Consider the following 16,209-nt stretch of genomic DNA (forward strand, 5'->3'; position numbering starts at 1 on the left):
CATTCATTAAGTTGGCAGTTGATGCTAGATAGTTGAGCAGAGCGCACACAGAAGAGGCACACACACACATACACACATACGCACATTCACACAGATACATGCAAATCTGCACCTGCAGCATCAACAATAACATTAAGAGCGACAATTACGACAACTGTTGAGCAACTCATTTTCCTGTTAATTAATTTAATTAGAACATTTTACCCCACATCACAGAATATATGTATATACATATATATGTTGGTATATATTATAAAAAAAAAAAAAAAATGCGCAAAGAGCAACCACTTAACCCACGGCCAAAAAAAGTATTCACTGGGGGGAACGCCATTCAGCAGCAGCATCAGCAGAGAATATATATATGTGTATAAGAAAAGCAAGATATCAGTGGTAGTTGACAAACATAAAATACCCTGGCAAATATATTACAAGGTATGCTATACATATATGTACATTTCAACTATCAAATTTGTAACATAAATCCTTATATCACTCCAGCCATAAGCCAATCTCGCTGCAAGCCACACGTTATGCACTCCTTAAAGTTGCTTTTACAACGCGTAACATATTCCGCAGCGTAATTAGAATACCCTATGTTCAGTGTACAACAACGAGCGAGTCAAACTTTTTTAATTGCATTCAATGTAGCTGCCATCGTTGAGGAACAGAAAGAACTTTTACGCGGACGAGATAGTTGAGCACGATGATGACGTTGCCAACTTCGAGCCGAGTGAAAAGGCGAACAGTGAGTGCTCTGCTCCTGCTGCTGCTGCTGTTGCTGCATTCCAAGCTGTCATTTAATGACGTTTTCATCAAGATCTCCCACCCACACACGCACACACACAGACTCACTCACAAAGCCATCATTCTGGTACCACTCTCATTACCATTATAATTGTCATGCTGATTTTTCGCGCTATTTTCTTGGCCCACTCCCATCACCCAAAACTATTTGCCAACATGTCTTCATATAGTTCTGTTTCCCTGCCTGCTCCGCTGTTTGTAAACTTTTACCCCCAAAACATCTCTTGTATTGTGTGTGATTTGTGTGAGCTCTTCCTTCCATCACAATGGCGCGCTCCTGCCCAGCAGCCACCACATCGAAGTTTGGAATCTGCTCTACACGTGGCATTGGCAGCGAGCATGCCTCGGGCGTGACTTCATTTTTAATGAGCGCCTAGGCAATACTGCCGCAGTGTAAGTAATAAAGCGCTGCGGAATTCGTAAGTTGATGTACGAATGACATGCATAATTACATCGCAATGCTTAATAGCTCTCGAGTGCTGCACGCTAGGGCGTTAAACCCCGCACTTTAACACTTTAAATTTGCTGCTGCAATCCGTACAAATAGTGGGAAATATTTATTTGACTTGTCTGTTTAATTATGTGAGAGAAGAATTAGGAAATGGAGAGAAAGTGAAGTATTAACTTAAGTTTCTTACATTAAATCAAGAGTCTGTTAATCTAAGAAAAATAGAAGGTTCATCTAAGGAATTGCGGAATATAAGCAGATAATATCATAGGATATAACATAATAATTTTAGTCTAATGCAACTCAGAGGGATAAATATATGATTCAGATACCTCTAAATTAAAGTCTTTTCACCTTCACAATTCAAGAATTTTGAAAAAGTAATACACAAAAAACCTCAATCTGCCTAGAATCAGAATCTCAGCATCTCTTTGAATCTTTAAAATCCCAGTCTAAATATTCATTTTTATTTAGCTAAATAGATTTTACTTAAATTTTAGTCAAATAATATAAAAATTTTAATCAATTTGATACAAAGATAGCTAAAATAAAAAATTTAATTTAACTTTTGTCAATACCATGCTCAATCACGATAATGAACATACATACATATACACATATATTTACAAATATACATATATATATAGCTCAACCCAGGCAATATCTAATTTAGCCAATTGGCAAACACAAAGCTAAAAGTCGCACGCAACAACAAAAGGCATAACTTACAGTCTGGCAATTAATTTTTCAAATTAGCCAGCTAAACTAACTTTAGCGTGGCGAGACAATAACTACAGACGCTGTTAAAGAGAACACAAAAAAAAGAAGTCAAACTAATCAGGCACAGAGTGCGCCGCACGTAAAAGGCGAAAAACAAAATATAAAATTATTAAACTTTTAATCAATTTATCAATATTAACTTTTTACTTGTGCGCGCGATAAAAAAAAAAAAAACTTTTCTAGTGCACACAACTTTTTTTAAAAGCCAACTGAGTGTATGTGTGTGTGTGTTATTTGGTAAGCTGGCTCTTTAACTTTTTCATTAGAGCTTGAGCGCGTGGCTGAAAAGTGTAAAAAACTGTAGAAAATTCGCTTCAATTTTTGTCGTTACGCCATTTCAATTACCGGCCAGGCGCCAAGCCAGGACGATCAGCAGGCGAAATTTATGGAGACAAAGTGAAGCGGGACTGGGTTGGGTTGGGTTGCTCTGGGCTGGGCTGGGCTGGAAGACGGCGTGGCCAGAACAAAGAGAATAAGTAAAATGGCAAAATGTGTGCATGTGTGTGTGTGTGTGTGTCTGCGTCGAACGACATCGATGGCAACATGCAGCTCATTTGTCCAGAAAGGAGTAAGAGGCTGGCTGGCTGGCAGAGCCCAGCACGGCGGGCAGTCGCTGCACTTGTCGTATTACTAATTTCCCTGGTGGCCATGGCCACGAGCCGTTGGCCAGAGACAGCAGCAGCAGCCGCAGCAGCAGGAGATAGCAGCAGCAGCCCATTGCAGAGCCATTGAACTCCACGTCAGGCAGCAGCATCTTTGGCATCATCGTTAAACGTTCAATCTGCCGGGCTGCAGACTGCAGGCTGCAGCTGCTGCTGCTGCATCAGCAACATTGCACTCGGACCAACAACAGTTGCAGTTGTGCAGCTGTGAGCAACTTTTTGATTAACGCTATTATGAGCTGATTGTTCAGTTGACCCAGGTTAATGCTCCAGTGCCTGGCCTGACTGCCTCACTGGCCATCTGCCTCTGCTACTCCGCCTCCTCCTGCTGCTGCTTACACAGCCAACTTGGAGTGTCCTTTGGCTGCGACAAGGACCAAATTGCACTCATGTGTGTAATTTATTTTCTCGGCATAAAAACTTCCTAACCGGAAAATGAGCACTCAATTAAGAAAGCCGTTTAATCCATGAAGCTGCTTCAATTGCACACGAGTGCAAAATGCCCAAAGCCTCTTCAAGTTTTGTCTCCCTTCAGCTTTGTAGCTGCAGCGCTCTCTCTCTCTCTCTCTCTCTTTCTCGTTCGCTCGCTCTCTGTGTGTACTCGTAATTGATAGGGCCGAGTCTGCCTTTCGATTTATTTAAAGCACATGCCTGTGATTTCAAATTCCCAACACCAATTATATACGAAATGCCTCAAATTATTTAAATCTTTTAAATACAATTTTATGCTGAGTCATAGCAGTCAACCAGGAGTAAACTTGAAATATCTCTTTTAAATTGCAAAGGCGTAACTTGTGATAAGGAGAGAAAAAGAAGAGAGGTTGCTGTCGTAGAGGCACACCGATTAAGAGATACTCTAAATCCTGTGAAGATGTAATACTAAAATGATGAATATGATTTTCATATAAATGAAATCGGTAAACTATCGAAACAATGGATGGAAACTTATTTTTGCCAGATGATCGATCGATGAATTTTCTTCGATGTTGATTTATCAAATTTATTTTCGATACTCCTCTTGGTGGAACAGGGATTATTGTTGAAATTACTCACAGACTTCTAGAAATTTGATCGATCTTTGTGCAAATAAATTGTTGTATCTCATTAATCAAAAGATCTGTTAAATTGATCTATGGAAGATTTCATCCTTAGGATAAATCCGCCATAAATCATCAATGGTACTACTAAGGCTTTCATTATTTTCATATGTTCCATTTGCTTATGCTTATTTACTATTTTCTTATTCTCTTTTACTATTTTACTTTTACTATTTGCTATTATAAAAGTGGGCATTTATATTCTAGTTCATTCGCAGACTAAGTCTGAATCTTCTCTCTTCCAACGGCTCAACTCTCGCCGCACTAAATATTATCCAGTCCATTTATTTCGCTCTCATATCACCTGATTCACGTCCAACATCCTAACTAGACTCAATATGTAAATGTATTTGCCCAAGTTGCGACATTGGCGCTGGCTGCGCTGCTATCGATGATCTTTCGAGCAATTTAACTTTGAATTTGTGCTGCACAGTGGTTGGCATTGACTGCAAATTACGTGAACTTCCGCTGCAGCCAATTAGGCGAGCAAAAACGTTGGCCACCACCACCAAACACAGCCAGTGTCTGTCGCTTCCGGCTGCCGCCTGGATGTTGGCCATGGCCTCGGCTGGCCGTTGTTTTTTTTTTTTTTTTTTTCTTCGCATTCATTCGAAAGACGCCTAAAAATAGTTCGGCGTCGTTAAGACTGTCTGCAACGTGTCGGAACAGCAAACATAACTGTTAATTGCCATTTCTGCACTGCTATAACAAAATGCCCAAACATACATATGTATATAGTTGTATATGAATGTATGTATGTATGTATATATTTGTGTGCACATACATGTTTTCTTCTGCTACTCATTTTCATTTTTCGCCGCATGCGCCTCATTACAATTTAATTCACAATGTAATTGCAGCTGAGCAGAAGCGAGAAAGAAGACCGAGCTGAAGTTTTGTGTGTTGTCGGCACTTGACACGCGCCTCACATAATTTCCACACACACACATACACACACCCACATGTACACAGACAGGGAGTCTCGTCTTATGTGGCACACATACAATTTTAGTTACTTATAAGCACTTGCCCCACTCTTTACCCCTCATAGCCTCTCAAAAGATTTGCATATGCATTTTTGGGTAGTCGAAACGCTGCTGACGTCGCCGTTGCCGTCGTCGTTGCTGTCGGAAATGCGACAACTAAAAATATTACGTCTGACATCGGTTCTTTTGCTGTTTATTTCCTCTACTCAGCATTTCATTGCCCCTCTTCTCCTCTTCTCTCTTCTCGCCTCTTCTCTTCAGGCCTCTGTCATTCCCCGTAGCTATTTGCATATTACTTTTATTCAAATTATATTAAGTAGGCACACAGTCGACAGTTATGGCATGGAATCTTGACAAAAGTCAGAATTCATAATTTCTTAAGCGCTGTGCTTTCAACTACTTTGGGATTGAGGGCAGTGGAAGGGGGAGCACACTCCATATATGGTATTTATAGTGCTTACATGTCCTGAATGCCTGATGGCATGCCAAAAGTGTATAGAATGAATATATATACCTTCTTGGTGAGCATTCATTATTTTGACTATGCCTTTAATCTACAAATTTTACGTTCTCCTTGACTACATTATTGCTGCTCATTTCCACTTACTTTACAGAACTGGGGGGAATTAAGGGAAGGAAGGAAATAAGTGCTTAGGTTGGGTCAAAAGAGATAACCATAAGAGAAATACATATTTTGTAAGCCATAACAATATTTAACATTTGACTGTAATAAAATATAGCAAAATATACGATAAATATCATATTTCCACATGCTTTACTTACTCATATTTTCTCCATATCTTTAAGCTTTTCACATCAAAACCTCATATTTATAGCTGAACTCTTAATTTCTTTAATTTGTAAGATAAATATTTCATAATTTTATTTAATCATAAGATTTACCTAATCACAATTCTCTATCTTCAAACTCATCATATCAACAGCTTATCTAGAGAGCTTAGACTTTATTTAACTCCCTTGGCTCATCGTTGTCTTCAAATTTAAACTCTGCGCGTTATGCAACACTGTGCCGCCGCCCCCAGTCGCAGTGTTGCCCTAATCGAAATTGTTTGCATTTTTGGCACGTTTTTGGCAAAGAAGAAAAAAAATCAACATAAAAAGCTCTTAACAAAATGTCTTCAAAATGAAGTAGCCCAAAGAGATTGGACTGCATGCTGTGGGTGGTTTCTCTTTCTCTCTCTCTCTGAGTGTGTGTGCATAAAGCGGAGTAAATGCATCGCCAAAGTGCCACAAAACGATCAACGCTAACCGCCCACTTGATAGACGTAATTTTGGGGACAAGTAAGTAAGTAAGCCCCACGTTTCAGAGCCAACTCGCCCGACTCAGCTGGCCAAGTGCTGTGCATTTAAATGTTCGTTTTGTTGTTGGCTGGCAGGAAAGCTTCGCCTAATGACAACCACTTGCGGCTGTCAAATGCAACTCTGGGGCGTGCCACGCAGCGCTGTAATATTTTATGCGTGTGCGGTTGCCGGGGCAGGAGGATGTTGCTAGCTGCAGCTGCAAGCTTTTTGTTTTTGCCCAACAATGCCATATGAATGCATTACCAGTGCACACACACACACACACTCGCAGCCCTCTACCCAGCCTCCCAGCCAGCACTTTCATTTTACTTGGTCACAAATGTCCTCGTCGTCGTCGTCGTCGTCGTCGTCGTCGTCGTCGTCTTTGCCTCTTCCATGGCCCTGACGCCTGCTGCTTTTGCTCATTTGGCAGCGCTGGCGGTTGTGGCGACACGCTCTCAACTATTCCCATTCTCCTCCTGCCACTCGTCGTATTCATAATTTCCACATTAACCTTATTTTCCAGTTATGCATGAGTGCGAAAAAATTGTCACCAGCCCGAGATGGGTTTTACGACTCGCCTCTGATGGATTTTAAATGAACTTTAACACATGCCATGTGCTCGACCGCTGCCCCAAAAAATGGGCGTTGGCTAAGTAATTGGTTTTGACTAGGGCGGTCCTCACACAAATTACCTAGAGTTGGCACTGATAAAGAAAAACAGCAACAGAAGCAGCAGCATGTTTCCACTAAGCAAATGAGGCTAATCAACAAAGTTCTTTTGGAAACTTGTAAATTCTGGGGCACTCTAATGAGATATTGCACCAAGACAGTTTTATGAAATTCTTGCCAAGCACTAAAAACTAAAATAAATTACTGTTAACAATTTGTAGCAAACTTTAAACTAATCTCAAATATAGAAGAGTTAAAGTAAAATGGCTTAAAAGCTATTTCAGAGACAAAAGCTTGTGCTAGAAAATATATCGAGCAAACACATTTCTCTTACTCAAACAGCACTTTGCTTTTAAGTAGACGAATATACCAAATATGGCAGGCTGAGCACAATGAAAGTTGAATGAAAATGGCTGAGCATTAAATCATAATGAATAAATACCCTAGAATTTCCTTAGAACTCAAGCAAAGCTCAGAAATATTGAGCATAAATATCTTGGGAAAAAAATTAATCACATTTATTTATTTATTTTTTATTTATAATTTATTTTATTTTTATTTATTTATTTTTTTTTTAATTAATGAATAAGTTTATATGAAAACTTTTCAGTTTATTCTACTCAGATTTCCTAATTACAGCGCATCCCTGAGTACATCATTCTTTGTCAGCTCTCACAATTTGCATGGCCGAACAAATACTTTCACCACAATAGCTTTCTCAATGCCCATACACAAAATGTTTTCCATTGTCTGGCAAACATTTTCTTATCTAAAAACTAGAGCCTGGCACACATACATATACGCACACACATGCTTCGCAAGGCAGCTAAATGCAACTGAAATGCATTTTCTTGTGCCGCTTTTTTGGCCATTTGTTGTCCTGTTATGCATTCATTCATTTCCAGTATCTTTTGCATATTCTTTATGTTCATTTCTTGAGCAGTGACACATTCATTTGAATTACTTCCTGCCAGCAATGAGTGCCACCCTCAAACTGGTCCACCCAGATGCCCAAAAAAAGAAACTCTTTTATATATAAATAGAAGCTTGAAGCCATTTCGTTTGCTCATTTATAAGCAGCACATGTGCGCCTGATGTGATATGTCTAGAAAGGCTCAGTTGCTATTATCCCCGGAGTCAGCACAGTGGAGCAGTGCAGCAGTGGGCGCTGTCTTGCTGTGGGCGTGGCACTGTTCACATTTAGTGTGTGCCAAATGCACATTTAATAACGTAATTTCTGAAGCGTGCAGAAGATATTTTTGGAATTTAGTTTCTTTCTACAGCAACTTTCTGCTTCATCTTGCAGGCTACAAACAAAGTCTCACTTATATATGTATGTATACGTGAAATATATGCATGTATGTGTATATATGTATACAGCTGTGTGAGTGTGTCGCCTCGACGTGAGGATGTCGCACAACTTTTTAGCCAAATTTGCATATGCAACTGACGATGATGACGTAGCCTGAAGCAGCAGGAATTACCAACTGGATGGCACTAGAAGTAGCTGCTGGCACTAGTCCTGCGACTGTCTGACTGCCCGTCTCTCAGTCACTAACTCTGTCTACAATATTCCCGTCTACTTCTGAGTGTCTATGTGTGTGTGTGTGTGTGTGTGTGTATAAAAAGCTACGCCACTTTTATGCAAATAATGTCTTCCAGGAATTTTTGTTATTTATAGTTAAGATACCAAACGTGTGGATGCCTCATATCTAAAAGTGTGCATTAGTAGCTATGTATGTAGCTGCACATATGTGTCTCTGTGTGTGTGTGTGTATTTATTTGATAGTATGCGTTGCACTTCCTAACAAGTTATAGCTTCATTGCTTCAGCCAAGTTTTTCACCTTAGTCAGTTGGGCGTTGTAGAAGCAGTGAGAGGCGATAGCACAAGCTCAACTATCTAAGGTTAGTTGCCTTATCTCTCTATGCATGCATATAGATATGTATACGATAATATATATACATATATATATACATACGTATAGTTTGTCTCGCAGTCAAATTACATTTTGCAGCTCATAAAAAGTAGCTATTAAAGTTTTTGGCAGTTGATTTTGATATGTGTTGACTCATGCTAGCATGACCCATTCCTTCCAACTACATGCTCATAATTTAAATTGACATTTCTATTAGCTTATGCGAATTCCCTTTTTAATACCCAAAGAGAAGAAAGTGAGAAGAGAGAGAGGCAGTACTATATATGTATACAAGCTCATCAACTCTTCCTGCAACTGTATTAGAATCTCTACTCAATATTGACTTATTTTCCTTTACATTTTCCCTGCTGGGTTTCACTGTCAAATTCTCAATTTCTAGAGTAAATAAAAGACATATGCATACATATATTAATTCTTTTAGTTCACTTACCTAATTCCACATATAGTTTTGGTCGTATATTCTCCTGCCAGGCACTTTGATTACCAATCACGAAGAGTGTCAGTAGTAGGAAGACTTGCATCCATCCAGAGTTTGGGGCTAGTGTTTTTGCACTTTGTAGATGCATTTTGTGGCTTTTGTTATTGTTTTGCTGTATTGTTTTATTAACCGAGTTGTGGAAATTTAACATTTTGTATTTTGTATTTTGCATAAATTTACTTAATTTTCCTTGCTGTAAATATTTTATTTGTTGCGGTCAGCACGACGGTGTCTGTGTGTGTGTGTGAGAGAGTGTGTGTGCGTTTTAGTTGAATTTGTATGAAATTTATTTTATTTACTGAGTTGAGTGCGTGTTCATAGGGTTTCTATTAAATTTATTTCATTTACTGATTCTGATTTACTTGCTATTTATATGCTATGTATATGTGGCAAATATAATTTTGTATTTTTTTTATATTTTACTCTTCACTTTATTTTAACAAATTTCTCAACAAAGTTAATAAAAACTGAGCGTTTTATTTTTGTATATTTATATTATTTATGATTTTATTATGTATGTATTTATTTTTTTTTTTTTTTTTTTTTTTAATTGGAACAACTAGTTGTAGAGTTCTGAAGTCATTCTGTAATGAGATAAATAGAGATAAATTGAATTAAACTATGAATGAAATAATGTGTATGTATTTATAAATTTTATTTTATTTAATTTATTTCCATTTTGATTGACTGCGCAAACAATTTTGATTAAAAGAGAAACATTTAATAGTTTTTATAGACAAAAAATATTTAAATTATAGACCCCATAAATGATTTTTTATATTTTTCCGTAACTCTTGATTTTTAAGCACTTTTAAAAAACGAAAATATAATTTACTCCAGCTTAGCCTTTGCCATTATTCTGTTAAATTTTGCATGCCTACTTTCAGGCACTTTGTGCAAAACTTTTTTTTTTTTTTTTTGTGCAAAACTAACAATTGGTCAAAGCAAAAGCAGCTGAATGTGGCAAGTGTTGCTCCAAGTGGACACTCGACTTTAACACTTGCGCCCCACTTGCTAGACACCCACCCTCTGACTTGCACTAGGCAACCCTACACACACGCACACACAGACACACACGTATTGTTGACATCATAATTAGAACGTAACCGACACACACACACACACTTGCATACATTCGCACACGCATTCAGAGTTGACTTAAAAACAAATTGCGCTGCACTTTTGCACCGTCCTACTCAGATTTATGACACCGCCTCGCCCGCCCCATTTTCCCTTGTCCATTTAGCCCCAACTGTTCCGACACCTTAGACATCCCACGATTCGCAGCACCCCTTTCAGTCGCTCATGTGCCACATTTCCACATTTCGTGCTACATTTTAATTCGCTGGTTGCGGGCGAATGTTGAAAAACTCATTAACTGTGCACGCTACTTGGCACCTTTTTTTCGCAAGTTTTTCTTTTTTTCTACTTTTTCTTTTTGGCTTACAATTTGTTCTCACTTGCCTCATTCGCTCACTTTGTGCGCGTTCTTTTTAGATATTATGCTCCCCCTCTCTCTCTCTCCCTCCTTCTCTCTTTCGCTCTCTTTGTCTCTCTTTCACAGTTTGGTTTCTCTCTTCTTTTTTAATTCAGCAGCCAGCAGGTCGAGCCCTCATTTGTGGGCGAAGGTCGACAACTTATCTGCATGGCAGCCTTTCTAGGCATTCTCACTCTATGTGAGGCTGTGTGTGTTCTATTGTGGGTGTGCACATACATGATTGCACAATAAGCCGATTTGAGCATGGTCTCCTTCTTAAATCGAGCAAAAATATTATACCAAGCACTTGAAGAGGAAACGCGAAATGCAATAAAATTAATTAAAATATAATCAAGAGCCAAACCACAGGCGACATTAATTAACTTGATGTATAGACTAACGAATAATTAGGAATGTGCAGAAATATAAAAGACAAAAAATATATAAAAATAATAAATAATACAATAAATTGTTAAAAATATAATAAGCATGCTAAAAATTCCATAAAAAATGTATAAGACAAAAAATATATAAAAATAATACAATAAATTGTTAAAAATATAATAAGCATGCAAAAAATTCCATAAAAAATGCTTGAAATTAAAGATATATATTCTCATACTTTCCCCTCTTCAATATTGCTTAACATTTATTAACAGCAATAACAAAGCCGAATATTTCAACTGAACTATAAAATATATGAGTAATATTGTTTTTTTTTTTTTTTTTTTTTTTTTTTTTTTTTTTTTGTAATAAATAGCTTGGCTCGTATGGCCCATAACACTTTTGCTTAAAATTGTTATTAATTAAAAGCATTTTTTATGCACTTTATATACATACATATAGGAATATTATTTTTATATATTTTACTGCCCTTCCCTTTATGTGAAGCAACACATGCACTTGTTTGTACATTGTCAGTCTCAGCAAAGCTGCAAAAAATACCTCTTTGTCTCTCTGCCTCTCAGCTGAAAAAATAACACTTTGCCCAACAATTCGGAAACGACATTAAAAATGGCGAGAGCCAGGCATTTAAAATGCAACTGCAAACAAACAACCAAACCGGATAGAGTGGCACTGCACTGCAACAACGATGCTGCACCCCTCACCCTACCTCGCCACACCACATGGACAATTGCATTGTTGGGTTGCACTCGTTGCAATTTGGTTATCGTATGAGTGTGAGTATATATACGTACATGTGTATGTGTGTGTGAACTTAGGGCCAGTTCAGCAAATGGTAACCCAAAATAAATGCAGCAGGAATATGTCAAGTGCGGTAATGCCGGACAACAACAACAACAACAACAAACAACGATTCAACCAGCCCGACTGAGGCTCATTGTGTGTCCTCAGACCGAGTCTGAGCCTGATGCATTGCGCATATTACTCAAAAATAATGAAAAAGAGCAGCAAACGTTGCTGGCGGCAGTTTGTGATTTTAGGTTATTCATTTCTTTCTTTTTTTCTTTTCTTTTTCAACCACAACATACACATACGAACACACGCACACACACACCGCCCACTGTTAACACTCATCAACGGCGCCATTTATTTTGCGGCCGCCATTTTGTTGCAGCTGGCAAAATGGCCGCACAACCGTTACGGCTATTTCGAGAGCTCACTGCAGAAATCAGCTCTTAATACACAAATAAATGCCGCATTTCCATACACGTGCACACATATGTGTGTATGTATATGTATATGTATGTATATGTATATGTATATGTATAATACTGTCTGTTTATAACATTTGTCCAGTGTCTGTCGGCAAAACGAAAATATTTATGTTGCAAATCTTTGCGGCTCGACGTTATTTTTATTTCTGTATTTGGTTCTCGTTTCTCAGTGTTTCGTGACTTGTTTGTCTTGTCTGCATATCCTGCAGCGATTTCATTTTTGTTTTTTTCTTGCGTATTTTGTTGTTGTTCTCGCTTCTCGCTTTGTTTTGGCTGCAGCACTCAACGACGACGTAGAGCGACTTTCATGTACATATATAGAAATATATATCGTTGTAAATGGGATTTGTTGCCTGGGCCGTCGCGTAAACTTCTCATTTATTAGCTTTCGTTCATGTGTGTGTGTAAAAATATTTTGCAATTTTTATAAGCACATATGTGTGAGTGTCTGTGAGTGTGTGTGTGTGTGTGTGTGTGTGTGTGTGTACGTTTTCCTGGCACCAGAACAAACAGATTTATTCGTTTAGAAAACTTTGTTTCCTTATCTGTGTTCGTGTCTTTGTTTGTGTTTTATGTCTCATTTTAGGCGAAGCTGGAAGCTAGCTCGTGAACGGGCTCTGGTACTTGAGTAAATAATCATAATGGAATTTTTAAGGCTTATGACAATTTAACATGTAACCTGTGCACACATATGTGTTTGCGTGTGTCTGAGTGGGAGTGTGTGCGTGTGTGCTTGGGTCCCGTTTCGGTCGGCTGCCTAAGGGTTAACAACGAGTTATGCGGTTTTATCAAAACATTTTATATGAACTGCAAACCTTAATTGGAATTTATGTACGAAAGAAAGTCAACTTTTTTTTTGTTTCTTTCCCCATTGATAAATTACTAAATGATAAAATATGTTTTTAATAGTTTATTGCTCTGCAGTTAAGAAATGGAAATAAAAGCAAAGACATTAAATTTAACTTTAAAATATATTCAATTAATTGAAATTTGATTTTTAATTTTAGTTTAAGTGCATTGATAAATATTTTTCAAATATATTTTTCCTTATTTATTTATTTTATTATTATTATTATTGTTATTATTATTATTATTATTATTATTATTATTATTATTATTATTATTATTATTATTATTATTAAAATCATTATTATATATTATTATTTTATTTTATTTTTATTTATTTTTTTTTATTTTTATTTATTTTTTTTTTTTTTAAGAAAATTGAGAGAAAATACATCATAGTTCCAGGAAACAAAATAAATTAAATATGCAATTCATTTCGCTTTTTCTGCTTCACATGTCTGCAGCATATGCAAACAAATGGAATTCAATTTACAGGGTATGAAATAGTCAAACAGTCAATGCAAACACATTGTTGGGCTCAGCAATCATCGCTTCATTGTAATTAAGAGCGGCAGTTCATAGAGTATGTTATCATGTAAGAGAATTTGTAACGGAGATCACGCTCTCCCTTTTGCGTTGTCTCTTTCACCCACGCACCGGCTCAGCTTAATCCGCCGGCTCGCGTACATTGTAGTTAGTATGCAATTAACTCTTGTTTAGAGCAGATGCAGTGTTAGATTGACTATTACAAACATAGTAGCGGACAGCACGACAGACTAGTCGCTTGCTCGCGTCTATCACATAAACTCTGTAAACTCTAATAATCGCTAATAAACTAATCACTAAGTAAATTCAATCGTTTAATAATTTAAAGCTATTCGAAAAATCTCGATAGCTCAACATTTGGTGACCCCGACGTGATTCTCTTTTCGTTTCTTTACATATTTGCATATATATATTGACAGCATCACATACATACATACACCCGTGAACATAAGCAGTGTATATAGCGATTAGTTGCGTGCCGTTACTTTGCCAATTCGCCAGACACTCTTTCGTTCGGTCTGCAATACACTGGCGCCCGTAAAAGTAGTACACATGCGAAAACTTCTGCAAATGACAATCTAATAAAGAATCAACTAATTTCTGAACTATGTCTATGGTTAGTGACTGCGTGTTCTATAGCTTCAATCTATAAGTGATTAAGTTTACATAAGCACAGTGTAATTACATGCTTGCCGTTATTCTTCGTTGACATTGCACTTTTTCGCCACGGCTGCGATACGAGCGCGTCCATAATAATCGTACCGGTGTGCAACAATTCATACGTGTATATTATTTGAGTACCATAATATAATTCTTTGCCAGTTTATTAAAGTTGCAAGTACTCTGCTCGACAAATACGACTTATTCCAAGTTTGTGTCTGCGCTATATATACATTTACTTACTCTTGCAATCGCGCTCGCACCAACGACTTTGAACTCTATCGTGTTGCTCTTGCTGTACTCGTCATGGCGAATTTAGATGCTAGTGCAGTTGCTCCCGAAGATCGCGTGCGGTTTTATAAGCTCAAGGTACAGTCGGTGTTTGAACGCGTAAAAAAGCTACAATCCAAGGTCGATTCAGATGCTCTTGCCGATCACAGTGACAGCACTCTAAATGTTCTACTGGAGCATATCGACAAGCTAAGCCACTCCTTTAGCAAGGCCCATGAAAGTCTAGAGGAGCTCGACTTTACTGAGATGTCCAGCAATTTGCGCACTGACTTTGATGATTTAATAATGGTCATGCAGTCAACAATAATGTCCGAAGTGCAAAGTCGTACTGCTCAAGTGCATCATAGTTCCACGTTTAGCCGTCCAAGTGACCCTCCTCGCGCATCCGCTCCCAGATTGCAGGCTGCACCTGCGTTGCCGCCATTAAAGCTACCTACGTTCAGCGGTGGATATGCTAATTGGGCTGATTTCTACTCAATGTTTTCTACAATCATTGAAAGTCGGCCAGAAATCAGCAATATGGAAAGACTTCAGCACCTCCGGTCCTGCCTCGATGGCGCAGCGTTGGATACGGTTCGCTCTTTGGAAATTTCTAATGATAATTATACAATTGCCATAAATTTATTAAAGCAGAGATATGATAACCGACGTTTAATCTTCCAGGCCCACATCGTAAAGATCTTAGGTCTCAAAAGAGTAGAAAACGGATCCATAATCAAGCTGCGTGAGCTATCTGACAGCTTCAATGTCCATATGCGTGCGCTCAGTAGTCTGGGCACAACAGAGCAGATAGCCAGTGCCATGATTGCTCAGATACTGCTACAGAAGCTTGATGAGGCCTCACAAGCTAAATGGGAAGAGAAATTGGACAACTCAGAGACGGCTCTTCAGATACCCAGATATGAAGAAGTCTCCCTCATTTCTTGAGCTTCGAAGCCGTACTTTGGAATCGATGAAATTTGCTCTTACAAACTATTCGTCAAGTAAGCCGATGAATTCTTGCAGTAAGGTTGCTACCAGTAGATCAGCATTTCTCGTAACCGGCCACAGTACTCACAGTTGCAATTTTTGTAATGATCTTGAGCACACAATCTACAAATGCCCAAGATTCGCAAACTTGTCTCCTAGTCTTCGCCTGAATGAGGGTCCGAAAGGCTGGCTTATGTTTGAATTGTCTCAAGGGAGGTCATCAGTCGCGACAATGTGGCTCGCGCAGTTGTCGGGTCTGTGGAGTCAAGCATCATACGCTTCTTCATCTCGGCCACTCCAGCACATCGCAGGCAGCAATTCCGCCCCATCAACAATCTTCAACATCAAGAGTACAGACCATCCCTCAGCCCTCAGCACCAGCCACTACTCTCTTATCCAAGGATCGGCACAGCGATGTTGTGCTCCTGGCTACCGCAGTGGTTCTGGCAAGGGAATCGGTTTGGCGAGCTTGTTCCTTGTCGTGCGCTTTTAGATTCAGGCTCTCAACTACATCTCATTACAGCCAGATTTGCAGAATCTCCTGCAACTTAAGAGAACAAAATCGGTGGCATCT

The 16,209-nt window shown here is 38.4% G+C and overlaps 1 protein-coding gene across 1 annotated transcript; it reads left to right on the forward strand.

Moving 5' to 3' along the window:
- The first annotated feature begins 14,681 nt into the window (after window positions 1–14,681).
- Window positions 14,682–15,593, forward strand: LOC122756969. The gene is made up of 2 exons (XM_044007892.1): window positions 14,682–15,239; window positions 15,330–15,593. The coding sequence occupies exons 1-2, from the start codon at window positions 14,682–14,684 to the stop codon at window positions 15,591–15,593; spliced, it is 822 nt and encodes a 273-aa protein (XP_043863827.1).
- The last annotated feature ends 616 nt before the right edge of the window (window positions 15,594–16,209 follow it).

Source organism: Drosophila mojavensis, unplaced genomic scaffold, assembly GCF_018153725.1.
Source record: "Drosophila mojavensis isolate 15081-1352.22 unplaced genomic scaffold, ASM1815372v1 contig_219, whole genome shotgun sequence".
In the NCBI taxonomy this organism is placed as follows: Eukaryota; Metazoa; Arthropoda; class Insecta; order Diptera; family Drosophilidae; genus Drosophila; species Drosophila mojavensis.

Bases quoted from the DNA above. Each gene is read 5' to 3' on its own strand.
- LOC122756969 (XM_044007892.1), top strand. From the start codon at position 14,682: ATGGCGAATTTAGATGCTAGTGCAGTTGCTCCCGAAGATCGCGTGCGG. The intron at 15,240-15,329 runs GTTCGCTCTTTG...TTAATCTTCCAG, and splicing joins ATGGCGCAGCGTTGGATACG to GCCCACATCGTAAAGATCTT.